We start from the raw sequence: 27,596 nt of genomic DNA, 5'->3' as shown, positions 1-27,596 counted from the left end.
CTTCAATTATTCATGCTGGAAATCCTTAGCCGACTGGCTGCAGCAATAAGGGCTCTGATCATCAGGGGACCGGCTGCCGTTGTGGCAGACGACAGCAAGCTGTCAAACCCCGGTCCACAAGGGCCACGGGAAAGGAGCTGTTTGCTTTATATATAAAAAAATATATATGTATATTACCGTGGTTGTGTAAGAGAAGCAGTTGTGGTGACTGGAAACTGTTATATTGTCAGAGTGGTATTAAGCTGCAAAGCAAAACTTATATGGAGGGGTCTGTATGTATGGATGATGATGTATGGATGAGCGACCCAGTGTAAGTAGTGTATCTAGCAGTGTAAGTGGTGAATAAGGTGTGTGGGCTGATAACACTACAAAGAGTTCATTGGAATTCGCTTTGTAAAAAAGCATTGGCTAAATAAATAAATGTAAATGTATCGGGGGGTTCACATAATATACCCTGAAATAGGCAGACGTTATGAACCAGTGCTCCTCAAACAAACAGCATATTTAATGTATGTGTATATATGTTAATATATGTGTTTTTTTTTAAATTTTTTTTTATTTTGAGGTAGTAGTATTACAACGAGGTCCATTAAAACCTGGCATCTAGTCACCGTACCTGTAAATAACCAGCTTTAAAAGATTTAGTAGTTCCCACCTGTGGCAGTTCAGCGATGGTCATCGGCAGCCCTGTCAGCTGACACAAAGGAAAAGGAGCAGTCATCATTCCACGTTGGAACCCCGGATTGACAGAAATCACAGAGGCTGCTGTGCTTTAATACAATTTATGACGGGAAGTTCTACATGAAAATGTCATTGGATGCTCTTGCCTTGGATATGGATCTGGTTACTGGATATGCATGATAAAGCTAAAAAAAAAAAAAACTATAAAGTGGCATGAATGTATATCAGTGAAGACATTTAGCTTTATTTAAGTTAGAGTATGAGGCTCACATGAAGTATGGAGGTCCTGTATTTCATCGCTCATATTGGTGAATGTGTTGGATGTTTACATTATTGTCATGACACAGTCATCAATGATTATTAACTTTCTCTCGGAAAAAAATGTGCACCTTTTTTGAAAAATGCAAAACTTTCTATCTTTTTATTCAATATACTGTATATAAAATGCAATAACATGGAACTAAATATACAGTACACCCATGCGTTCGTCAAGGGACTAGAAAATAATCAAGTGTTATATAGCTAGTGATTCTCACTGCTCCTCATATTAATTCACAAAAAATAAAAACAATGTTTTCAATACTTCTTTTATTAAAATCTAAATTAATCTCATAATGAAACATTGAAATTACATATCATGGAAATGATTGTCTGACTGAAATGAGAGAAAAAGAGAGTGCTCAGAGGTAATATATGGTATTAAAAATGAATTTTGATTGTTCGGAATGATTAAGTTTAGTCAGTCCAATAGCTTATTTGCAGATGAACGACAGACTCGGCCAGGGTACCTATAGATTCCGGTGACACCTTCATTACAGCAATGTCCTCCCTTCCACAGTGTGTCACATAGTGCAGATGGGTGAATTCAGTGTCTTAACTCTGACATGTGCTAGCTTTGCCAACTCACTGTGGTTTTCCTTTCTTCCAGTGGTGCTGCTCGATACCACTGCTGTGCTGGGAGAGCTGGGCTGGAAGACGTATCCCGTCAACGGGGTGAGTCCACGCGGCCCCTGGGTGTCTGAAACAATGTATAGCCGTTATCGGTGTATTTTTCAATGTGTTTATCAATTTATCTTGAGCAAATGCTCGTGTTGAAACGGGTCACGGGTGGTGTAAACAGTTTACTGATGATGACATTTGCTTTCCCTTAATTAAGCTCGGAGTTTCGACGCACGGGAAAAGAAAAGGTTTCTGAAGGGCAGTTCTTCCTCGTGCTGCCGATAAATCGATGCAACCAATATGTTAGTGTATCGCTTCGATCATTAATGATGGGCCTCAAACATTTGTTGAGGGGAATGTGTCCCAGTGTTTATTTATTTATATATGCATATTAATTCATTTATTTTTTCTGATGTTATTTAAATGAGATGATCATTTCATGTTATTTTCATCATTTTCTGGATTTTGGAATTTTTCAACGTAGAGTAATTGAGACTGTTATGAAAATGAGAGGTCATTCAAGTTTAGAATAAAAGGGAATAACAAAGATATAATTAGTCAAGCTAATGAAATATAGCAGGCTGTGTTAAATTTTATTGGCCACTATGTGAGCAATGTGCGAGAGGCACTAAAGAATCTCCAGGTGTTTTGGTTTTCTCAGATTCCTCTTTCTTGTACAAAGGAGCAACTGAAAAAAAAAGTGATAATAGATTACGTTTCCCTGAATGTTTTGTTCTTTTTGTGACTGAATAGATTGAACAGATTGTGTTTTGGCTCATCTGCCGTCTGTCACACGCATTATTTACAGCCTCTGTAAATCAATACTGTTTTTGAACAGAAGGGACCCCAAGTGTCTTCGCAGGATGTGGATTTTAAGGGAGAGCTTGACTGAGCCGGTGAATTATGTAAAAGTTGTGTATGAAGTTTCCGAAACCATGGCAAAGTACTTCTGTGTTTTAACAGACTTATTCAGTAGTACACACACTTGGACATATTTATATATGGCATAGTAAAAGTGGGGCCCCAAGACCACTGACAGCTCACATTAATTTTATGGACATATTTTGTTCATGTAATATTTTTTTTGTTACTGGTAGACAAAATATCTAGCCTAGTGCACTTTGTCAATGGATTTTTAATGAAATTTTTATCTTATTAAAAAATCCAAATGTAAATGCAAGATACACACCATATACACACTGTACACCTTTAACGATATGAGCCAGCAAGCATCCTTGGACAGGTTAGTGTTTCAGGTTGTTGCAGTGCTCATGTGGATACCTGAACTCTTACAGGGGATGTTCTACGACAGCATTATTGTGGAAGCCGGTAGTGGTTAGAGCTGCTTCCGTTGGACCCAAAAGTTGTAGGTTCAAATCTCACCTCCAGCTGTTGTACCTATGAACAAGGTACTTACCCAAACTGGTTCCAGTAAGATTACCCAGCTGTATAAATGGGTAGTTGAAAATAGCTTAGTGTTGTAAGTTGCTTTGGAGAAAAGCGTAAGCAAAATTATTTTCTCAAGTCTGACACAACCTCATGAATTTGTTGTCTTTACTGCACAGTTTTTTTTTTTTTCCAGGAAGAAGATGACAGTGATAGTGTCTGATTGACCAATCTGTTCTAATTAAAAATCCATAGGTACTTTCATTACAGCATAACAGTAATATAAGCATCACTAGCTGGATATCAATGGTGATAAATTTCATTCAGCATCAGCACATGGTTCTTCATGCCCTTGGAGCACAGATTGAGATGTTTTAATGTGTGTGAAACCTCCCATGCATCCATAGTTTTTTGTGTGCTATGAGAAAAGAACATGCTCTGTTTCCACAGTTTATTACAGCTGTTTTTTGAGAATTAGTGTAACTCGTTTTTGGTAACCCAGCATGGCAGCACCTTGAAAGAGTGCTCTCCACATCCAAACGATCACCATCCTTCAGGCCGTATCTTCAGCCTCTGAAGTGTTGGAGAAATCACTGGTGCTCTTCTTCCTTTTCACAGGCATTTTTTCCCATCCTACCTGGTGTCAAAAGAGAGACTATTACATCATGTAGGTCAGTCTGACAGCAACCGAGAGGTTAGGCTCACTGCAGCCCTGACTCCACGATTAAGCTGTCAAGACTTCTCCTTTCTTGCCCGCGGAGAGTGCCTTGTCCATGAATATTTAACGGCGGTAGGTGAAGAGGGGAGAAGGAAGAGAGGAGGCAGATCGCCAGGCGGCAGTTCCAGTCCAAAAAAATTTGGCTTGAGCATGAGAGCAGAGCGGGACCATCGCGTCAGTCCATTAGACTAACAACACTAACAGATCACCTCTTTGCTGCGTTTGCACTTTTTACACATTCCCTGATGCTTGATTTTTTTTAAGGTCAGTTAAATTGCAAAACTTCCACAACAGAGAACAGAGGAGAATGATCAAAGTGCCACATTACAAACGTCAGTCGTGTGGTGCCATCGTAATTTTTCACTGATCAGTTATTTAATTCTGACCAATGGAAACCAAGGGATCCGATTGGCTGCTTTATGTGACAGCATGCCGAAACAGCCAATCAAGTGCTGCCACATTTAAAAGGGCTTTGCCTCACCCTACCCATCCCATATCGCCCCGATTTCAGTGTCACTTTTGCTGCCAGGTGAAATTTAATCGAATCCCAGCTGTGAGTGTAAACACATCTGGCACATATGAGGTAAACCCAAAAGGTAGTTAATTTGTTGCACGGAGGATGTTTCACATGATTATTGAGGCTACTTGGGAATATTTCTAATTAAACGGAAAGTAGAAAAAAAGCTCTTTGTTAAGACAGCCTCTATCAATTAATTAATTGTGTCTTGGTTCGCCTACAGATGGAACGTATTTGCTAATGAAAGGTTGCATCTCAACAACTCCGGCACTTTTGGCGCCTGATGCAGTTGAGGTAGACAGCCTTTTCCGAGTTAGTTATTAGCAAGTGTCGACGCTGTGCGGCTTGCACTCTATCCGGCTGACCCGAGAGGCTCCGAAACTGAACTGTTGACGGGATGAGTAAAAACAAGGTTGTCCACCGAGACTCAATGTCTTATGGGTGATTTCCTCGTAACGGCAGTGCACTGGATTGACTGCTCATTGCGGAGCCCAAAGGTTGCAGTTTCCAGTCCCAGGAGGGGGAGCTGTGGCTGTACCCTTGAGCAGCTATTCAGACCCAAATTCTAAGCGCTCCATAAAAGGTTGAAATTCTTGACATTGTTGCAGGTTGCTTTGGATTAAAAAAGAGAGGGAAAAAAAATGTACAAAAACAGAGCTTTCTAATTAGTTTCCTAATTAATAGGCCTCATTGCTGCAGGTAGAAAGAGCTGTATAAATTAATGATCAGCAAATGCATTATTGTGTCCTGGGGATCATGGGATAGGTTGGCATTTTTGCTTTAATTAGTGACAAAAAAGGCATTTCAGGAGTTGAAGTCGCTTTCAGTCGTAGCTCGTGTGTGAATCTCCTGAAACGTCACCACCCGCCACCCCAGGCAGCGGAGGGTTGCCTGCGCCTCCATGGTTCCCTCCGCAGCCCCTCCCCATCCCCCCATACCCACTCCGACAATCACCCTCTTCAAATATGTATGAACCTTTTCCCAGAGCAGAAAGCTGTAGCTGTTTGTTTATTTTGTACAACAAAACACCTTCGTGAGATTAAAAACATTCCTCGTTTTAAGCGTTGTGTTTGCTTGGCCTTCGGAATGACGGTGGTTTCTAATAGGACCAGGGTACCCTCCCAGAAGACTCGTGTTTTAAAAGTGATGATCGCGATCGACTGTTCCTGCAACATGCCCTGATTGCGCGAATAGAAATTTTATGTATCATCACACAATGATGTTTTTGCACTGTGACATCTGCTCAGCAAGAGGCTCTTTACACAACATCTCCTGCAACAGGTTCTTAGTATTTCCTGCAGAACCACCAGGAGAAGTTCGCCGCAGTAATGCAAATTTAAAACTGACAAGAACTGAGAACTCATGCAAACCAAAGATATGGATCTTCTTCCAAAAAATGCATTTCATTCACATGTACTTTATGTACTTTTTCTTTTATTTTTATTTTTTTTTCAATATGCTACTGAAGAGTTATGAGGGAATTATACATATTTTTCATTTTTGTTGTCTGGGGAAATCTACCAAATTTTTGTACAGTATAGTCTCTTGGAGGGGGTTGTTGCGGTGGTGCAGCGGGTTTGGCCAGAGCCTGCTCTCCAGTGGGTCTGGGGTTTGAGTCCTGTTTGGGGTGCCCTGCAACAGACTGGCGTCCCGCCCTGTGTGTCCCCTCCCCCTCCAGCCCTGTGCCCTGCGCTGCTGGCTTAGGCTCTGGTTCGCCGTGACCCTGCTTGGGGCAAGCGGTTTCAGACAGTGTGTGCGTGCGTGCGTGCGTGTGTGTGTGTAATCTCATGAATTAATGTACTCTACCCGCAGCTGAACTCTCAGAGGTTGCAGGTTTGAATCCCACCTCCATCTGTAGTACCCTTGAACAACGTTCTTTCCCTAAATTGCTCCAGGAAAAATTACCGAGCTGTATAAATAGTTAAATCGTTCTAAGTAGCTTAACACTGTAAGTTTCTTTGGAGAAAAGTCTTAGATCAGTGAATAAATGTAAAACTAACTTATCACACATGTGACTGATACGCATATCAGAGTTCGGATGTGTCCAGATCACCCATCTTCATTTCACTATTTAATCATATTATTACTATTCTTTTATCCTTATCATTAGTTCTGTCCCTAAATAATAGCTAGGAATTGAAGCAGATTTTTTCGAATGAATGGATACCAATCATTGATATATGTCTTCATCAACAAAAAAAAAAAATAAGAAACAGGTCATGAATGTTCCCTCCCGGTGGAGATGTGGTTTAAAAAAAGGAAGTAATTTTATGTCTGAGTTACTTCCAGTGACCTCTGTCCTTACAAGGCTTAAGCAGTACCAGGGGAGAGCTTAATTGGCTCATTTCCTGTCACAGATATGCCAGGGCACATTTTTAATGCACTCCTTACGCCATCTAACTGAAGGCCTGGCGAGTGCTTACTCTCCTCTGATGGCATTACGGGGTGTTGTTTAGAAAAAATGCAAATTCTCATAAGTGAGGGGATAATAAGAAAATTTTCATTTAAAATACAGAGCAGTTGTTTGGCATTCAGGAAATGGACATTCCTTAACAAGGAATATGAAAATGTTTCCTTCCTCTATATCTTGTTCAATGTGGCGGGCCTTCGCTCCCCCTGCTGCGGGAGGCTGAGCCGTAACTAGCTGTGATCACAATTGCCCCGGGTTCCCAGGGTGTCTCGCACTGAGGTGGCGCTCCTGTTGTTAGGGCTCCTGCTGGAAATGCATTGTTGGGAGTCCTTTGGAAGCGTTTTCTCTCTTCGAACACGGCTCCGAGCAGTCAGGCTATTGTGGAGCGGTGGTTGTCTTGGGGAAGAGGTGTGATCGTTCCATAAGGGAGGCCTGGAACTTGGGCCGTGTTTCGGCGCATAAGATTGTTCACGATGTGCAGCGTCTACAAGTTTGCTGTGATCTCACATGGAAAATCACTGGCTGTCCTGTGATAGACTGGTGTCCCGTCATGGGTGTGTCCTGCCTCACGTTCCCCATGGTTCTGGGATAGACTGCAGACAACAGGTTATTTTTGATGGATGGATGGAAGTAGGTTTGATGTACAACTTACAGATCCTCATGTTGAGACTTTACCTTGTGTCTGTAGTCCAAATTCTGGAACGATGTGGTGTATTAGGTGGAGGCATGTGACCAGTAGGTTGCACGTGCAGATCAGAGAACCAAAACTCCTGTTTTTACTGTAGCCCCTACGCAACTTGTTCTCGTGTAGTTGGATGTTTGGGGGCGGGATGTTCCGGGGGAAAAAGGGGAGTTGTTTTTTTTGGGGGAGACCGGGCGAGGAGAACGAGCAGTTTTGGGTTCGTTCTCGCGCGAAGGGGGTTTTGTGAAAAAAAAAACCGGCGCGAGCGACAACCAGCCCGCGAGAATTGGGGAGTGGAGGATTAGGGTTTGGCCAGCGCGACTGGCCCCGGAGAGAAGGTCGCCAGGACTCGCCATCATCGTCCCGCCATCCTCACTGGAGAGAGAGTGGCTGTGAGGACAGGTCGCTGTCGGTTTCCTGCCCTGCACGAAAACCGTGAGTAACGGCGGGAATTTCCCTCGGTGGTGGATAAGGAGCTCCAGACTAAAGCGCGCCAACGAGACGACGCCGGCACCAGAGACTGAGTCGCATAAAAGGAAAAAAAAACGTGTTCGTTTTGGTGGTGTGAATTATTTGTGTGGACGTTTTATATTAAATGTTTGTTGGGCTTATTTCACCTGAATGTTGTAACCGTCCCTGTGTAGGTGTGAATGTTCTTTTTTACGGCAAAGGAAGGCGGGGCTGGGTTGCTGTGTGTGAAGTATGGGAGGTTTATACGACTGTAATATAACAGTATAGCTGTACTACGCTAACTGGGCCTCTCCTCACCCTAGCAAGAGCCATACCCCGAAGTTGGGGGGGGGCGACAGTACACGCATCCCAAAGTTGTGCTGTAGACACCACCGATTCACCTCCCATGCTAGAGAAAAAAAACATCAGAATCGAGTGGGTGGGCTACACTTGGGGGCTCGTCCGGGATCTGATTACTGTTTTCTGTATTTGTGAGTATATTTTTGTATGATTTGATGTCTCTTTGATATGATTTGTGGTTTGATGTCTGGAAAGTTGTTGTAACATGGAGTCAAAGCAGATAGTCCAATGGTGTAACGACAAGGGTATTGATATAAGAAAAGCTGTTGTGCTTAGTGGGGTTTCTGTTGACATTACTGATGAGACTGTGTACAAGGTGCTGGATGGGGTGGGAGTATTTGGTCATTGTAAGGTAAGGGGACGGTGTTTAGAACCGGCTGGAGACAACCAACTTGTGTTAGTTGAAACCACAAATGATATGACTAAGGCTACCATACCTGAACAGTTAGCCTTTGGAGGTGAGTCGGGGCCCTGGGTGGTTAATGTCAGCGAGACCCGAGAATGTCCAATACTTGGTGAAAGAGGCAGTTTCCAGGCAAAATTCCTGTCATTCCTAGCAAGTGAAGGGAAGACTCTAGCTGATGTCTCAGGCTGGTTTGGGCCTACTCCAGCGCCACCTGTCGCTCCAGACTTGAACACCAAACTCGTGGATGCCATCTCTTCACTTGTGGAGAAATGCCAAGCCACGCCTATGGACGGACTCGGCTATCGTAAACTTCGCTTGTTCTCCGGTGTGAAACCAACTCCACCGGGAGAGGAAGAGTATGATGCCTGGGCTGAGCAGACCACTCACATGTTGGATGAATGGCAGTGTTCAGATATTGTCAAGAAGCAGAGGATAGCTGAGAGTCTCAAAGGGCCAGCAGCAGACATTGTCCGGTGCTTAAGGGTTAGTAACCCCTCTGTCACTGCCGATGATTACCTCAAAGCCCTGGAGGCAGCTTTTGGGACCACAGACAGTGCGGCTGATCTCATGGTAAGGTTCCGTGGTACATTCCAGCAGGAAGGTGAGAAACTATCAGCATACTTGTTCCGTCTAGACAAACTGTTGCATGCAGTTCATCGTAAAGGTGGGGCTGAGGTGGCCGACCTGGACCAAATTCGCATTGAGCAGGTTGCACGAGGAGCTCTGTCCCATGATCTTGTTGCCATGCGCATCCGAACGATGTATAAGCTTAAACCTCCTCCAAGTTTCACAGAGTTGCTCCGTGATGTCCGAGAAGAAGAGGAAATGATCCTGGCAAGGCAAAGTGTGGGGAACGCTGCTCTTCCAGCAATGGTTAGGTGTGTGGGGTGCGCTACACCCTCCCCCGTACCAGTGCAGCCTGAAAATGTTGCAGTACCTGTGGTAGCGGGGAATGGTCAGGAAATAGAACGGCTCAGGGAAGAGTTCAGAGGGCTAAAGACGGAGGTTGCCCGGCTGTTTTCTGCCTCGATAGCTGCCTCCGATGGCATACCACAGCAGACCATGCAGAATCTCAATCCGAAGGGTACAGGGACCTTGTATGCCTGCGGAAGGGAGGGTGCTCCCAGACCCCAGTATCGTGCTGGTGTTTTTTGCTATCGATGTGGTGAAGATGGGCATTTCCAGCGAGAGTGTCCTAATCCAGAGAACCTTCGAAAGGTGACGAACCGACTATTGAAATTAAGGCAGCCGCCGGGAAACTTCCCAGGGGCCCAGTGAAGGAACGGCCTGCCGCCCCGGAGAAGACACGTTCCACCAGGTGTGATATGCTACGGCAAAGGGAGGCTATATTGCCAGAGGGTTTAGTTGGACCCAGTGCTATTGTCTCGGTACAAATTGAGGGCATTTACGCTAAAGCTTTGCTCGATAGCGGTTCCCAGATTACTCTACTGTATCGCTCCTTCTATGACCAGTATTTGAAGCACTTGCCTTTGACCCCTATCGAGTGCCTAGAGATTTGGGGCCTTAGTGTGGAGCAATATCCATATGATGGCTATCTGTGCGTGAAACTGGAGTTCACTGGAGACGTAGTTGGAGTAGTGGAGACCATAGAAACGCTTGTGCTTGTGTGTCCAGACCCGGTTGTGAAAGGGGAGGTTTCTGGGGTGATTGGTACAAACACCTCCATAGTTAGGAGGCTCTTCCAGTCTTGCATAAATCAAAAGGGGGGAAATTTCTTAGCTACCCTTGCTGTCCACCCAGTAATAAAAGAAGCGTATGAGAAGTTCCAGGAAGCTTCTGACGGCCTGGCCGAGGAAAGGCGAGGGACCGTCTGGTTCACGAGGAGCAAGCCTTTCACTCTGGCCCCAGGGGGTGTTGCTACAGTGGTTGGCACTCCAAAGTTTCCTGGGCACCTGAATAGTCAGGCCGTGGTTGTAGATCACCCAGAGGAGGGCCCTTTCCCGGAAGGGCTGCTGGTAATGCCTGTTGTAGAGGAGCCAGGAACTGTCCAGTGCCGTCACCTCGCAGTCACTTTGAGGAATGTGTCTCAGCAGCCGGTGACATTAAAACGTGGAATGCCTATTGCGCACCTATTCCCAGTGGATGTGATGAATAAGGGGCTAGGTAGGGAGGAGACGATGCCACATATGTCTCAACTATCCCCCTCCTCTTTCAACTTTGGGGACTCTCCTGTGTCTATTGAGTGGAAGGATAGACTGTGTTGGAAAATGATGGAGAGGAAAGAGGTCTTTTCTTGCAGTGAGTTTGATGTAGGGTGTGCTAAGAGTACGCAGCACCACATTCGAGTGACGAATGAAACGCCTTTCAGAGAGCGTTCTAGACGTTTACCGCCAGGGGATCTAGAGGATGTGAGGAAACATCTCCATGATCTAAAGGAGGCTGGAATCATCTCAGAATCTCGGAGTCCTTACGCTTCTCCGATAGTGGTGGTTCGGAAGAAAAACGGAACCATACGTATGTGTGTGGACTACAGAACCCTGAACAGGAGAACAATTCCTGATCAGTACACAGTCCCTCGGGTGGAGGATGCTTTGGCTTGCCTGAGTGGTAGCCAGTGGTTCAGTGTGCTGGACCTCAGAAGTGGTTATTATCAGATCCCTCTGAGCGCGGCAGACAAGGAAAAGACCGCATTCATCTGTCCCGCAGGATTTTACCAGTTTGAGCGGATGCCCCAAGGGATATGTGGGGCCCCAGCAACCTTCCAACGGGTCATGGAGCGGACTGTAGGAGATATGAATCTTCTGGAATGCCTGGTGTATCTTGATGACATCATTGTATTTGGGCGAACATTGGAAGAGCATGAGCAGCGCCTTCTAAAGGTGCTGGACAGACTAAAGGAGGAGGGACTGAAGTTGTCTTTGGACAAGTGCCAGTTCTGCTGCCCTTCGGTGACTTACCTTGGTCATGTTGTGTCCAGAGATGGCATTGCTACAGATCCCTCGAAGGTTGACGCAGTGAAGTCGTGGCCACGCCCAGAGAGCATTACTGCTCTTCGCTCTTTTCTCGGGTTTTGTGGGTACTACAGACGGTTTGTGAAAGATTTCTCCAAGGTCTGTTATCCTTTAAATCAGCTGCTGCAGGGCTGCATCGTAGCTAGAGGACCAAGAAGAGTGGCAGGGGCTAAGACTGCCTCTCAGCATGGAAGGAAACCAACATCAGGTCTGTGTCCAAAGGAGCGGCACCACCCTTCAGAGCCGTTTGGTCCTAGGTGGGATGAGGACTGCGAGAAAGCTTTTGAAACGCTAAAAAGGAGTCTCACAGAGGCCCCAGTTTTGGCCATCGCCAATCCAGGACTGCCTTATGTGCTACATGTTGATGCTAGTAGAGAAGGTTTGGGGGGTGTCCTCTATCAGGATCAGGGAGCAGGCCTGCGCCCTGTGGCTTTTGTCAGCAGAAGCCTTACCCCAGCAGAGAAAAATTACCCCACCCATAAGCTAGAGTTTTTGGCATTAAAGTGGGCGATTACCGACAAGCTGCATGATTACCTCTATGGAGCTAAGTTTGAGGTGCACACAGACAATAACCCATTGACTTATGTCCTGACCACAGCCAAGTTGGATGCAGCAGGGCATCGATGGCTGGCAGAACTGGCCACATATGATTTCAGCCTGAAGTACCGCCCCGGGAAGCAGAATGTTGAGGCAGACGCCTTGTCACGGCGCTCACATGTCCCTCCTGAGGCATCTCAGGGGAGAGGGGCCATGCCAGCTGACTCAGTCCAAGCTATCTGCCAGATGTCCTCAGTCAGACCACCTCGCTATCGTCACTGCAGAGCGATTGATCTCATGGGCTCATCAAAAGGGGCGGTACCCAAAGCCTATTGCAACTTGTCTTTCCTGAATATTCAGCAGCTGCCCCAACTGACTCCAACAGACCTCTCATATTCACAGCAGAAAGACCCCTGCATTGGCGAAGTGTGGCATGCGGTTGATCAGAAGAATGCCGCGCGTGCCAACAAAGTGAGACATCCTGATGTGTCTTTGCTGCTGAAAGAGTGGGATAAGTTACAGGTTGTGAATTCCGTATTGTACAGGATGAGTAAGCCACCCAACAAGCCGCCTCGCCAGCAACTGTTGCTTCCCCAAGAGTTCCGAGAGACAGTACTCCAGTCTCTACATGACCAGTCGGGCCATCTTGGGTTTGAGAAGACCTATGGGCTGCTACGAGAGAGGTTTTATTGGCCTCGCATGAAGACACAGGTTGAAAGGTACTGTAAAAGCTGTCTCAGGTGTATTCAGAGGAAAACACTGCCCAAGAGAACTGCTGAGTTGTCGCATCTTCGCAGTGATGGACCGATGGATCTCGTTTGCATGGATTTCTTGACGATTGAGCCTGATTCCAGCAACCTCTTCAACGTGCTTGTGATTACAGATCACTACACCCGCTATGCTCAAGCTTTTGCAACTAGGGATCAGAAGGCGGAAACTGTCGCTAAGGTTCTGTGGGAGAAATACTTCATCCACTATGGGCTGCCCAAGAGGGTGCACTCTGATCAAGGCAGGGATTTTGAGAGTCGGCTCATCCATGAGTTGTTGGGCATGCTCGGCATAAAGAAATCAAGAACTACACCTTACCATCCTCAGGGCGATCCCCAGCCGGAGCGGTTTAACCGAACTCTGCTTGATATGCTCGGGACCCTTGACGCGCCAGACAAAAGGAAATGGGGTAAGCACATTGGCTATCTCGTACATGCGTACAACTGCACGCTGAATGAGTCAACCGGCTACTCGCCGTATTTCCTAATGTTTGGTCGAGAGGCTAGGTTGCCAGTAGATGTGGCATTTGGAGCATCGGGTGACGGTACCTCCAACAAATCCTATACAAGATACGTCAAAAACATGAAGCGTGAGCTTCAAGCTGCATATCAGTTGGCTGAGAGTGTGTCGAAAAAGAGGAATGAAGGGAACAAGCGACAGTACGATCAGAGGGTCCGTTACTGCCCTTTAGCTCCTGGTGACCGCGTCTTGATTCGAAATCTTGGACTGCAGGGGAAGGCCAAGCTTGCTGACCGCTGGAAGGACACCCCTTATGTTGTGGAGGATCAACTTCCTGGGTTGCCTGTGTTCAGATTGAAGCCAGAGGGTGAAGTGGGCCCTGGGAAAGTACTGCACCGCAATCACATTCTGCCTATTGGGCAGGAGGTACGGTGGCGGTCTGAAAAGACTACAGAGGCATCCAAATTTAAAAGGAGGGCTAGTAAGCGGCTCCAAACGAGAGATGAGAGTTGTGGTCGCTCATGCTTGCCAGCGGTTGAACTGGAATGTGCAAGGGAGCCTGAGTCTGATTCAGAAGAAGAAGAAACGGGGGTCTGGTATGACTGTTATCCTCAGAGGAGGTCACCGGAGCCAGAGCCTTTAAGCAGTGGATCTGTTGAACTCTTTGACCTGGATTTGGGTCTGGATGTTCTCACGAATGGCTCAGGGCTGGAAATGACTGCGGTTGAGGGGCCGGCAGTGATGGACGTGGATGGACCCACTGCAACTTGTAGGACGGATGTTCCGGGAGATGAAGTCGAGTGTGGTGCTGGGGTACGGACAGCAGAAGAAGTGAGTGAGGGACGGGATAATGTCGCAGAGAACTCGGCGGGGTCTGCGCGGCCTCAGCGACTGAGAAGGGCCCCTACCCGACTCACCTATGATAAGCTGGGGAGCCCCACTACAGTAGCTGTTAGCACACATAGAGCTATTTCAGTTAAGGTTGGGGAAGGTTTCGCTAGTTTCTCTTCACCTCCTATCCGGAGATACACCAGCACTTTGTACAAGTGGATAGGTTGAAGGGAATGTATATATTCTGTTCTAATATGATGTTGAAAGGATGGGACGTGATGTGGGTTGCTTGTCATGAGGACATGACAAATTTTGGTGGGGGAAGAGTGTAGCCCCTACGCAACTTGTTCTCGTGTAGTTGGATGTTTGGGGGCGGGATGTTCCGGGGGAAAAAGGGGAGTTGTTTTTTTTGGGGGAGACCGGGCGAGGAGAACGAGCAGTTTTGGGTTCGTTCTCGCGCGAAGGGGGTTTTGTGAAAAAAAAAACCGGCGCGAGCGACAACCAGCCCGCGAGAATTGGGGAGTGGAGGATTAGGGTTTGGCCAGCGCGACTGGCCCCGGAGAGAAGGTCGCCAGGACTCGCCATCATCGTCCCGCCATCCTCACTGGAGAGAGAGTGGCTGTGAGGACAGGTCGCTGTCGGTTTCCTGCCCTGCACGAAAACCGTGAGTAACGGCGGGAATTTCCCTCGGTGGTGGATAAGGAGCTCCAGACTAAAGCGCGCCAACGAGACGACGCCGGCACCAGAGACTGAGTCGCATAAAAGGAAAAAAAACGTGTTCGTTTTGGTGGTGTGAATTATTTGTGTGGACGTTTTATATTAAATGTTTGTTGGGCTTATTTCACCTGAATGTTGTAACCGTCCCTGTGTAGGTGTGAATGTTCTTTTTTACGGCAAAGGAAGGCGGGGCTGGGTTGCTGTGTGTGAAGTATGGGAGGTTTATACGACTGTAATATAACAGTATAGCTGTACTACGCTAACTGGGCCTCTCCTCACCCTAGCAAGAGCCATACCCCGAAGTTGGGGGGGGGCGACAGTACACGCATCCCAAAGTTGTGCTGTAGACACCACCGATTCACCTCCCATGCTAGAGAAAAAAAACATCAGAATCGAGTGGGTGGGCTACATTACCTTTTTCTGAGGGCTCTTAACCTAAATCACTTCTGAGAACCCAGCAGTGTCCTTGTGTAAAACTGTGTCCCCTTCACTTTGAGATTTAATAAGTAAATTTGTTAAACAAATGCACCGAAACATCGATGCATGGAAAGTGCACCTGAGAACACTGAGCTGAAAATTAACTGGTACATTATTGTGATTCATATGTCAAGTCATAGGCTTTGGTGAGAATTTGGTTGTATAGCAATATTGCATGGCCATAATGCTGTTGCATGAGTCCTTTATTAAAAGATGACACCTGAAATGAACTTTGCTCACATGGAAGCAGTAAAGTTGGGCTCGAGACAGAAGCTCTTTGCCTGATCATTTTTCATGTTTCTACCTGTCAATATGACTGGCTTCCATTTCCAGTAAGTTCAGCCTCCTCGTTCCGTTCTCACAATAAGGACGGGATTTTTCAGAGGTGATTAAGAAAACATAACAATTATGATTTTCAAAGACCCCTTGGCTCATTTTGTTATAAATGAAATTATGAAATTTTGCAGATGAAAGTTATCAACTCCATTTATATCACTTCCATCCATTGCCAGTTGAGAAAAAGTCAGTGCTAATTTCATTATCCACAGCACCTTTTCAACGGTTTCATTTATTTTATAGTACGTTTTTTAAAGTGGACGATAAAATATTAGATAACAATGTCTGCCAAATGAATGCAAAAACGATAGTGGTAATATCTGAAAGGTTTATCGAGCTTTTAATTGAGGTAAATTGTCCATATATGTTATTAGCCATAGTAGGTAGAATTGCAGTTCCATCAGCTGTCATATATCCAATTACATGGTAAATAAAAGATTGGCGAGTCATACTTAAGGTGCTGTATGGGATATGGAATGATGTGATTCAGCTTAAGTGGTCTGACAACTCAGAATATAGGTTTGCAGAGGGAGGATGAGGGGGGAAAAATGATAATGAACAGAGTTGAAAAAATCTGTTTTAAATCCCAGAATGTAAGGTTACGGAGCCCTTAATCAACGCACAAATCTGAGATCTGAGAGGCGCTGCACCATTTCCCTGTGAGTCAATTAATTTCCCTCCTTCTCCCACGATCAGTATTCCTTTTGAAAAGCTGACCTTTCGGTGGGCTTGTCTGCATTCCTGCAACTTATAAAGGATTTGATCAACGATATGTGAATGATTTATGTGCCCCATCTAAAACGTCCGATGGGATTTTGTGCTGCTCCTTTGACCAAACATGGCCACCCTTACCCTCCGTAGATCCCCCTCAGCTCTCCGATATTGAGATTTAGATTTTGGAGGATGAAGTCCAAGATGGGAAGACTTAATGAAGACATTCTGAGAAGAAGACCTGGCAGATGTAGAGAAATGCAGTCATCCGTTCTATAACGGAATCCAGCGCAACAAAAAAATCATTAACAGCTCATGAAATATATACCCTTTCTTCTAAAAACTGGCTTTTTGTTTTGTTCAATGACATTTTTGCCCATTATGGGACCATTTTTGCTTCCACAGCTAGAATTTCTTCACGACACATTTTTGGACAGAGATCCACATTTGGTGTCTCAAACTGAAAAGGTTTTTCGTCCTTCAGTGGTGTCACTCGGGCTGTTTTCTGGCTAAATAGAAAACATTAACATCTGGATTATCCTGAGAACAGTGTCCACTTGTGTAAGTACAGCTGTGGTCTCGCAGTCAAAGGAAGATCATCTAATAACACAGAGTCTGTGTGTTTTGAAGAGTGAAAGACATGGGCAGTGATCCTGTGAACTTTATCCTTTGTATAATAAACGTCCCTGAGCCAAATGATCAAAATGACTCTTTAAAAGGTTGAAAAGAAACTGTAAAGGATTGGAGAATCAATCCAAAGGTCATGATAGATAAATTGCAAAGAAATGATATAAACTTATGTATCGTGTTTTTTTTTTTTTTTTTTTGCTTGGGAACCACTTTTCCCCCCATGAGAAATAATGATAATTTGATGCCTCGCAATGGAATTTGGGAGAATGCGGTGGCGTGGCGAGTTTGGCCAGGTCCTGCTGTGTGGTGGGTCTGCGTGTTGAGTCCTGCTTGGAGTGCCTTGTAGTGGACTGGCGTCCCATCCACCCCCCCCCCAGCCTTGCGTCCTGTGTTGCTGGGTTAGGCTCCAGTTCGCTGCAACCCTGCTCGGGACAAGCGGTTTCAGCCAGTGTGTGTGTGTGCGCAATGGAATTCTTTTAACGGAATGATTACATGGAATGAATTAACTGCATTAATGTGAGGGACTAGTGTGACTCCTCCATGAAAACAGGTCTCCCATTTTCCTCCACCACTGCTCCTGACTAAAGTTTAACTGGTCCAGCACTCAGTGTCCGCATCATCCTCCATGCGCATCCCTAGTTGGCCACTAGTTTTACATGTGATAACCGTTGTTTATCACTGACGCTGTCACTTTCGACTATATAAAAATGGTTATTCTCCATGGTTTTACTATCCCCGCGTGATTCCAGTGATACAAGCAGGATATTGCACTTTTCCACATTTGAAACCATTTTCCTCCACTCCCACCCGTATTTAATAATGAGGTGGCAGCCCGGAGATTGATAGGCTTCGCCCGCAAAGGTCTCCCAAACAGATGCGTCTCGTAAACTCAGCTGACAGTGTGAAACCGTAAGATGAGTGAGTCTCTGCACAGCTATAGACAATGTCTGCATCTTCATTTTCGTGCCCTTCTGCAGTATTAGTATAGATTTTCCCCATGTTAAAGGTAGATAGGGATCAGGCGTTGTAGATGTTCTTTACTCCTGAATCACTTATCCAATATTTGTGAAAAGTTGTGGGCGGGGTGGGGGGGGGGTGAGAGGAGAACAGGCGAGACTCTGTTTGCCAAATGGAATATTTCGGGACGGCAGTGCAAGGAAAGACACTTTGCAAGACGGCGGTTTGCCCCGGCACCTCGTTCCGATGCTTTAATTGATCTCCCAGTGGCATCGCTCGGTTCCTTCAGCTTTCATTGCCAGTAATCACACATTAAGCAATGCAGACTGTAGTTAAATTGATTGCATTCTGGGATGTCTAGAGTTGGGCTCCGACTGGGGAGACCCCCCAGGGACACGGATGCAGAGGTTGCCGAGGAAAGCTCATTCAGCAAGACAAAAGCCAGGAATAAACTCCATCTGCCTCCTCTCGCTCATACGCACTCTTCTTCTGAAGACGTAGGAATGCCAATCAGAGCATTTTTTTAAATTCGAACTAGTGCAGTCTGAGAAGGCTGATGGAAACTTAACTTTTTATATATATTATTTTCTGAATGGGACAGCTGCAGCCATATGTTTTATAAAACAACAGTTTCAGTGCGTTTCAGTGTGCTGCGCATGTCTGTGTGTGTGTTTTTGTGTTATTGTGTGTGAGGCGGAGAAAACTGGCTAAATGATCCGGGACGGCTTTGCTAACGCACTTGCGAATGTCCGAAAAGGCACCTAAATCCATTTATTTAGCTCAGAAATTACAGCGGGAATTTAAATACGCGGCACAATCGGAATACCTGTTTAGTAAACATGGAACACAACAGGGCTTGTGGGCTCTCTGGAATATGTGGATGCAGGTTTATTAACTTTCATTAGTGCCCTTCATCTTCACCTTCAGAAAACAAACAAAAAAAAAAAATTCTTGGCCTCGTCGCAAGACAGTTTGGGTTCCAAGAATTTGGGTGCCGTGAAATTAACTTTTACTAGTCGCAATCTTAAATATTTATTTTCCCCAGCCTGAAATGCTATATATTATTCAGTTCCATTCTCCATCTTAGTCTGTAAGCAAGCTTTGCGTGTACCCCCCCCCAATCCCCACCAACCTCTGCAATGGTGTCGCAGACTGCCTTGCACCATAGTAAAAATAGATAAAGACTAGCTGCTCTTTTCACACACCCTCCTCACATCGGCAGTGGGCAACACTTTGTACATAGAAACAGCAGAAGGCATGACCCACAACCCCCCCACCAGACACCCCAGCAGAGTGGTTAAAGAACTGCAGGCTTCTGAAGGTAGGAAACAATGGATCCAAAAGTCCAAGACCTGCTTTGCTATATTGGTATAGAGTCATTCAACAATAAATGCACCCAGACATACCTATAATGTACAATACTACTATTTTATGATGATGGTTCTTTGTGTTTCTTCTCTGCTTTTCTGACTACTACTGTAGTGGTTAGAGTTGCTGCCTTTAGACCCAAAGGTTGCAGGTTTGAATCTCACCTTTAGCAATGTACTTACGCTGAAACTGCTCCAGTAAAAGTATACTGTTGTACAAATGGGTAAATAATAACTACGGTAATACTGTATGTTGTTTTGGAGAAAAGTGTCATGTAGATGTTACAGAAATTTGTCTCCATGTATAATATACAATATTTCTATGCGTTATTAATTATTCATTTAGCTGACATAGTTCTTCATGGCAACTAAAAACACTTGTGTACTAAGTTAGTGACAGTGATTTACCCATTTAGTCACCAGGGTGACTTTTACACTATCAATCCAGGGTAAGTATCTTGATGAAGGGTACTGCAGTGGCACTTGGAATCAAACCTGGGCCCTACGAGCGCTGGCCGATGACTCCTGATTTATATGAATGTTTGTAGGTGAAGTTTTCTACTGAACACGTTTCTTCTGAATCCAAGTGCATAATATGACAGTCTAGTGCTAACCAGCAATTTTCTCTTTTTGAGTGAAAATGGTTTATAATTAAGTTTGTATTTGGTATTTGGTTTGGAATCATTTGAAAGCCTTAATTTGCAGTACGCTTTGTTGGAAATTCCTCTTTTGTTGCAAACAGTTCCCCTTCCATTAAAAACACATACATACTTCGTATTGAATTTAACCTTTTTTTGAATGATTTTCAGCATTTTAACTGGTTGCTTATACTTTAAGCTATTCCACGCATGAAGAGAAGCTCCGACAACTTTGTCCTCTAAATGAGGACGTCACGGTGGGATGACTGAGAACTGAAGAAAGTAGACAGGACATAAAAACACCCAAGTTCTTCCTTCATTATTCCAAGAAAAAGGCAGCAGGTGGCGTAGTGGTTAGAAACATCACCTTAAAATCAAAGAACCCAGGTTTGAACCCCTGTTCCTGCTGTACTACCCTTGATCAAGGTGTTCACATTGAACAGATGCAGTAAGAACTACTGAGCTGTATAAATGTACGAGAACAATCGTAAAAACCTAACATTTTAAGTCACTTTGGAGGAAAGCAGCTACTTAATGAATAAATTAATAGTTAACTACTCCATCGCTTCCACTCATATGTCTGTTTTTAATACCAAAAATATGTAAGAATTTGAAAAATTAATTGAAACAGCAGTTTTATCACCTGTGATCAAAGTTCAAGCAATTCTATAATATTTATTAATGTACATGAGTACATTTATTCCTTTAGCTATGTTTTTCTACAGAGCAATTTATAGCATTAATCTAAAAACAATTCTTTACCCATTTATACAGCTCAGTAATTTTACTGGATCAATTTAGGGTAAGTACCTTGCTTAAGGGTATTACAGCTGGAGACGGATTCAACCCTGCAGCTACTGGGTCAAAAGACAGCAGCTGTAACCACTACGCTACCAGTCGGTCCTGGTCCAATCTAGATTTTGCACTGATGGTTTGTTAAACACCGTACTTTTTTCTGACGTCTCCTGGAGGACACTGTCCGGGGGGCTGCGTGTAGCAGGAGGTTTGGGGCTCTAACCTTGCAACCTGACGATTCCCTGGTTTGACTCATTGCCTCTGCTGCAGTACCACTCGACACAAACAGCTCTCCCTTCGCTGGCTGGTGAAATGTGCTTTATTGTGTGCCGACCATCTGATGCAACTGACGAGTTTAATAAACGTGAAATTAGACCTCGAGATTTCTGTCTGTCAGAGCTGGTGAGGCCTAATGAGAAAGGAGCCCCTATTGCAGCACGTAATTATTCTCCGTTTAAATAGATCACTTCTGTACGATGGCTGTTCTTCGGAGTTCCGATGTGCCTCTTTAGCCAGCACTTTCTTCAGCCATCATCCACATTAACTTTATTTATTTAGCAGACACTTTTCTCCAAAGCAACTTTCAATGTTCTCTATGTAGTGTTACCAGCCCACACACCTCATTCACCGCAGTGACTTACACTCCTAGATACACTACTTATACTGGGTCACTCATCCATACATCAGTGGAACACGCTCTCTCCATCACTCACACAGTATGGGTGAAGCTGAACAGCATGTCTCTGGATAGTGGGAGGAAACCAGAGCACCCAGAGGAAACCCACATAGACATGGGGAGAACGTGCAGACTCCACACAGACTGAGCGGGGATCTAACCCATGCACTGTTGCACCACCGAGGGTCTGTGAGATAGCAGCCCTACTCGCTGTGCCGCCCAACTCCATACAGGGATAGAATACCTTATATACCTCATACCACCTGTACCATATAACTCATGCCACATACTTCTGGTCATACCATGTTCACACCTCTCCTCCCAGTTTAAAGATCAATTTCTGTATCCACTCAGTGTAGTTTATTTAAAAACCTAAGATATAAACTAATCGGCACCATCAGTATTTTTCTTTGGTAGAAATTGTAAAAAATTTCTATAAAACTGGATGATGTGCAGTGATCTGAGACTTACAAACTTAAAGCATCAGCTTCGCAGCTGCATTCAATGGAAGATGAGTGTGATATCTAGCAATGTGTTGAAGTGCATGAGTTACTACCTGAAAGCAATAAATGACAAATTACTGTCGGATTAAAGTGAAAATACGCCGGTTGAGTCTCGCTTTAGCAAATTCCTTGTTACATGAGAAGTGCGTATGGGGAACTGGCTTTGTCTCATCGCCCTTAAATCGTGCCGCTATAAAGAATTGTCATGTTTTATTTCTCTCTTTAGATGTGCTTGATTTATATTGGGGGAAAAAAAAACTGTAATTTTAAACTGAAAAGTGTTCCTTACCTTGACATTTCATTGTCTTTTACCGACAGGCAGATGTGATGTATGAGATAATCTGAAACGTGTTTCATTTTGCCTATATCTTTTTTCCCTCCTTTAAAAGATTACTTTGTATTGCCTTAGATTTTTGGTAATGGCACAGTGACAGGAAAAAGATAAATGTCACAGGAATCAATAACTTTTTTGTGAAGTATAAAGTAGCAGTCTTCATAGTTGAATTACCCCAGGCTGAAACAATATGGCTTTTATTGTTAATATCTATATATTTCTAAAATTACGGAGATATGAATACTTACAAAATTGGGAAATGGGTCCAATCTGTTCTTTTGTCTTTAGAAAGACCACCCTGCACACATGTATCTATTGTAATACAGAAAGTGGAGGAAAGGAACATCACAATAGGAAAAAAGTTAAACAGTGGGTTTAACAAGAAAATAGTCACTCTCCCATTCACTATGACTAACCTCTTACCAGTCAGGGTCGCACTGGTAAGGAGCCTATCCTGTAAACAGAGAATGGGAGACATGCAGTGGACAACAGTGGATGGGACACCAGTCCATCACAGAACAAGATAATGGAGGGGGACAAATCGTTTTATTAAATATACATTTTTGACTTTTGAAAATTTTTGACATCATTCCAGTGATACAGGTAATAAAAATTACTAAATAATAAACAAATATTCATAATATTTACATATTTCCTTATACTCGTAATATTTGTCATGTGACATTGATGTTCGTTCCATTAATTTATGGAATGAATCAGTAATTACAGATGAAATTTCAAGGTAATTATTATTGATTACCTTATGTATATGTAACGTGATTGTCTTATGTACAGTATTTGTTCCATTAACATTTTTATTATTCACCATGAGAATGCATCCAATTTGACCATATATGAACATATTTGTTGATAGTTACTTTGCATTACACAAAAAAATATAGGTATGTATACAGCATATATATATACTGTATATACATACACACAAATTGACCGCTGCATTTAGATACTGCAGCTGGATGCTGGCATCAGGTGAGTAAGTAACTTATTCTAACTTAACATGGGGAGGTCCTGCACCCGTCCCGTCACCCTACATTTACATTTACATTTACATTTATTCATTTAGCAGACGCTTTTGTCCAAAGCGACGTACATCTCAGCAAAAGTACAATTTATGCATTACATTAAGAGAAAGAGACATAGATGCAGACACATGACTCAAGTAAACCTAGTTTGTTACCTACCGCTTGCTGCACCGAGGTTTGTCGTTCAAGTAGGTGCATAAAACACAGGACAGACAAATCCTGATACCCTCCAACCATTTGTTTTTTTAATATTATAAGTTTGTATATAATATTATATACGAACAAGCAAATACAATGCCGGGTTAGTGGCTGATGAAAGGCTTTACCTGGTGATGCTCGTGAAGTTACGATGCATGAACATTTACGCCGTACATGAGCTGGAGAGATCTTGGGCGAAATGGGTCTGGAAAAGATAAGTTTTCAGACCCTTCTTGAATGTAGACAGAGTTTCTGCAGTTCTGAGTGTGAGGGGAAGGTCGTTCCACTACAACGGAGCTAGAACCGAAAACCTCCACGCTTTACCTTTTGTGCGCGGGACCACCAAGCGAGCAGAAGTAGATGAGCAAAGGGGTCTAGCTAGAGTGTAGAGGTTGATCAAGACCTCTAAATAGCTGGGAGCAGTTCTATTGATGCATTTGTAGACAATAACCAGGGTCTTGGTACCTTCCCTCATCGCTATGCCATCTGCTGGCCCCGGTGCTGCATTTTGAGCAAGTTTCAAAACGAACTCATCAGCCAAGACATGATTTGTCCAGGGCTCAACAGCCCGGGTTCCGCACCGCATTCCCGTTTACCCCAGGCTGCGGCTTTCTCCGCACAGGTCCCCGCGCTCCCGCCGATAGATATTCATTATCCGCGGAGCTGCAGAGAGACAGGTGATGGATGGAGGCCCAGGACAGACCCAGAGGCTCTTCATCTGATGCCGTGAATTCAGAAATGAGATGAGCGCAGGGTCTTTGGATTTCATTCGGTCATGGGTGTCGAATTGCCTCTATCGATCAAGGTGCAGTGAAGGGGGGTGGGGGGCAACAGGAAGTGAGGGGCCAGTCCCTCAACTACTTTTTCTGCTTCCAGTGGATTTCAGTCTCTTGCATGGGCCACCGTGCGGTTCTTTTCCAGTGTTTTATTTCCCGCTTCCGAGTCGCCAGGCTGTTAATATAACGGTCAGAGGTCTTTCCCCACAGCAGACGACCTCAAAGGCTGTAATTGGAATTTACCCCCGAGGAAATTTAACACGGCCTCTCGGTGATCATATCAGCACACGCTTTTCCACTTGCTTAAGGCTGATGTTGGATTTCCATTGTGTGTGTGGATGTGTGGGTGTACACCGTAGTAAAACACATTAACAGTCACATTAATAATGTGAGTAATGGTTCCTTAAACTGACAAAAAAGTATTGTTGATTTGTACAGTTTGAAAGTGCTCAGTATAAGTTATACGCAAAACTAATGCACATTTTTCAGAAAGTGACCTTTTGCATGTAATAGCAATGATTTAAATGTAATACAGATAATGACACTGTCGAGTAAACAATAATCAAACGAGGCCTTTAAAGTCATCAGATGGCATGTTTACCTCTGGTAATAAAAGAGATAGATTTGAATTTTGATGCAGTAGATTACGGTTCGAAAGTGCCTCCCTGTTAATTTATCTTGCATGAAATTACTGTAGCATTATGGCACTTTGTTTCCAAGGCTTTTATTAATCGAACCCGACGGGACGACGCTCAAACTGCGCTGTCCTCAAGGTCCGTTTTGATGAAACGGGATGCCCGTTGAGATAAAGAAACATCACATTTCCATGCAGTCATTTTAGACCGAGCTCCAACATTAAAGTGACCCATGACACGGTGACCTCCGCACATCAGCAGTTGTTATGATGAACATACTTCATTATACTTATTGACAATATTTTAATATCAGAAGTCCATATAAATTCTCAACCTTCTCAGGCTTGGCTCCAATGTGGTGGATCTCCCTCTTCCCCTCAGAACTGCTGAATCCTTCCAGCATTCAAGAAGGCTGTCAAATGTATCTCTTTGAAGGCCATTTCTCTCCGGAGCGTCTGACAACAATAATTTTCATAATTCATATTTCAACACCTGTTTGTATCGGCCTTTTATATGTGTGCTATGAAAATTATGCTATCAAACAAACCAACTCTGCTTTACTGCAGTAGTCAAGTATATGTATGAAAGTCTACTGCCTCTTGCAGTACATTTTTTGTTTTTATTTGAAGTTGTATGACAGCATGGGATGCTGGGAGGTCAGCCTGGCTATGCTGTCAATCCACTTTTTCAACATCCAATAACACTTTCTTGACGGATGTCTCATCGTTTCTTCGAGCTGATGGAAGCCAACCTACAGCTAATCGATATTTATTTATTTTTCTTACATCCTTCAGTCGGATCTTTCACAACGTTACAGAAAGTGGATATTTAAAAATACAATTAGTTGGTTTTTTAAAAAAAAGTTTTAGAGGCAGAAGATGTGTCAGCGTGAACAGAAGACTCAAATAAGGTGTGTAAATGAGGAGCAATCGTCAGTGAATAGAAAGAAGACCGTGTTGCCTGTGTGAAACAATGGCTTATAATTAACTCGGAAAGGTAGTAAAAGATAATACAGGCTGAAGGAATGAAAAGAGCCTCCAGCAAATTACGTAGTTTGAATCTGCCACTGTTTTACCTCAGCTTTAATGTGATCATTGACCATGAGATGTTGTGGTGATATTAAAACACATCATTGAAAGGACCCTTGAGGAAGGTACTTGAGCTGGATTGTTTCCCTATATTGTCTCTAATATTCGGCTCGGTAAATTTATGTACTTTAATGTGAGCTGCGTAATTCTCTCCGGTTATTGTAACATCTGCATAGTTGCTGTATAATAAAATAAAATGTTTGTTTTCGCATTGCTGCAGTCATTGTACTCTTCTGTGATTCTGCCAGCGCTATTGCATTTTAACATCTTTTCTGAAATATGGGCTTTTCTTTGTGAAATTAGTCTTCTCGTCATCATTGTCCATCATCCCAGTCCAGACATCCGTTGACTAAAGAGTTTCTCTACTTATCTGATTAGTGAAGGTGCGGTCACAGGTATGAGATTTTGCACCGCCTCCATCTCCAGGCTAAGGAAACGCTGTTTATTCCTTTTGTGTCCCAGAAAAAAAGCAATCGATATGCTCTCATCTCGCTTGGTTGTGTTTTGCAGGCAGACGGACCCTCCGGTGGAGTCGCCGGGGGTCTCTCTTGTTGCTCTACCTCACTTCCCTCCGACACACGCCATGACCTCATCTTCCTTGGCCGGTGTCTGTCTGGCGCCTGCCCGCTCGCCTTTTTACCCAAGGGCCCGTGCTCTCGCCAGGCGCTCGGGGACCCCGCCGCTGTCAAGGTTGAACTCGAATGGAGAGTGTCTCGATCTCCTTTTGGGAGGAGACGTGCCCAGAGGACAAGACCGTCCACCTCCCGCCCCCCGTCCGCACGTTTTCGCAGGCCTCCCTCGCTCCTCGACTGGTAATTAAAGGCAGCGTGGGAGGAAGAGAGGATCTATATGCTCCAGGTGTTTCTCAGGTTCAGCTCTCTTGTATTTAGAGCCGTGTTCTTCCTACAGGGCTTCCCATCATTCATTGCTCCGCGTTAGATCGTGTGCGGTGTACTAACTGCAGTTTGCAGACTAAATTTTACAGGAAATATTTCTTTTTTGGGGGGCGTGGTGGTGCAGCAGGCTTGGCCAGGTCCTGCTCTCTGGTGGGTCTGGGGTTCGAGTCCCGCTTGAGGTGCCTTGTGACAGGCTGGTGTCCCATCCTGGGTGTGTCCTCTCTCCCTCCAGCCTTGCGCCCCGTGTTGCCAGGTTAGGCTCTGGCTTGCTGTGATCCTGCTCGGGACAAGCAACTTCTGCCAACACGTGTGTGTATTTCTCTTTTAATTACACATTTAGCTGATGCTTCTCTCCAAAGCAACTTGCAATATTAAGGTTACAGCTATTGCAAGCATACAATTATTTACATATTTATACAGCTGTGTAATTTAACTGGAACAATTTAGGATAAGTACGTTGCTCAAGGGTACTACAGCCAGAGTTGGGGATCAAACCTGCAACCTTTAGATCCAAAGGAAGCAGCTGTAACTACTAAACTACTACCTAACCCTATGCTTATGCAGAATAATTGCCAAAACAGATTGTAACCTACAATCCTCGATTTCATGGGATGAATTTAAAGTTTTTTTGGCACAAATAATGGCAAGCGCATGCTCTCCCACTGTATTCTACAACCCATCGAAGAACAGGAATAAACGGGTT

At 44.3% G+C, this 27,596-nt stretch overlaps 1 protein-coding gene across 1 annotated transcript in view; it reads left to right on the top strand.

Moving 5' to 3' along the window:
• Positions 1-27,596, top strand: part of LOC108930404 (ephrin type-A receptor 6-like) — a 165,125-nt gene that overhangs the window by 14,103 nt on the left and 123,426 nt on the right. The window contains exon 2 of the mRNA XM_018745623.2: positions 1,610-1,674. Within this exon, the coding sequence (XP_018601139.2) occupies positions 1,610-1,674 (65 nt within the window). The remainder of the gene's footprint in view (positions 1-1,609; positions 1,675-27,596) is intronic.

The sequence above is a fragment of the Scleropages formosus genome, chromosome 12 (assembly GCF_900964775.1).
Source record: "Scleropages formosus chromosome 12, fSclFor1.1, whole genome shotgun sequence".
In the NCBI taxonomy this organism is placed as follows: domain Eukaryota; kingdom Metazoa; phylum Chordata; class Actinopteri; order Osteoglossiformes; family Osteoglossidae; genus Scleropages; species Scleropages formosus.
The sequence above is the reverse complement of the archived record's forward strand: the minus strand, read 5'-3'. Positions and strand labels throughout refer to the sequence as shown.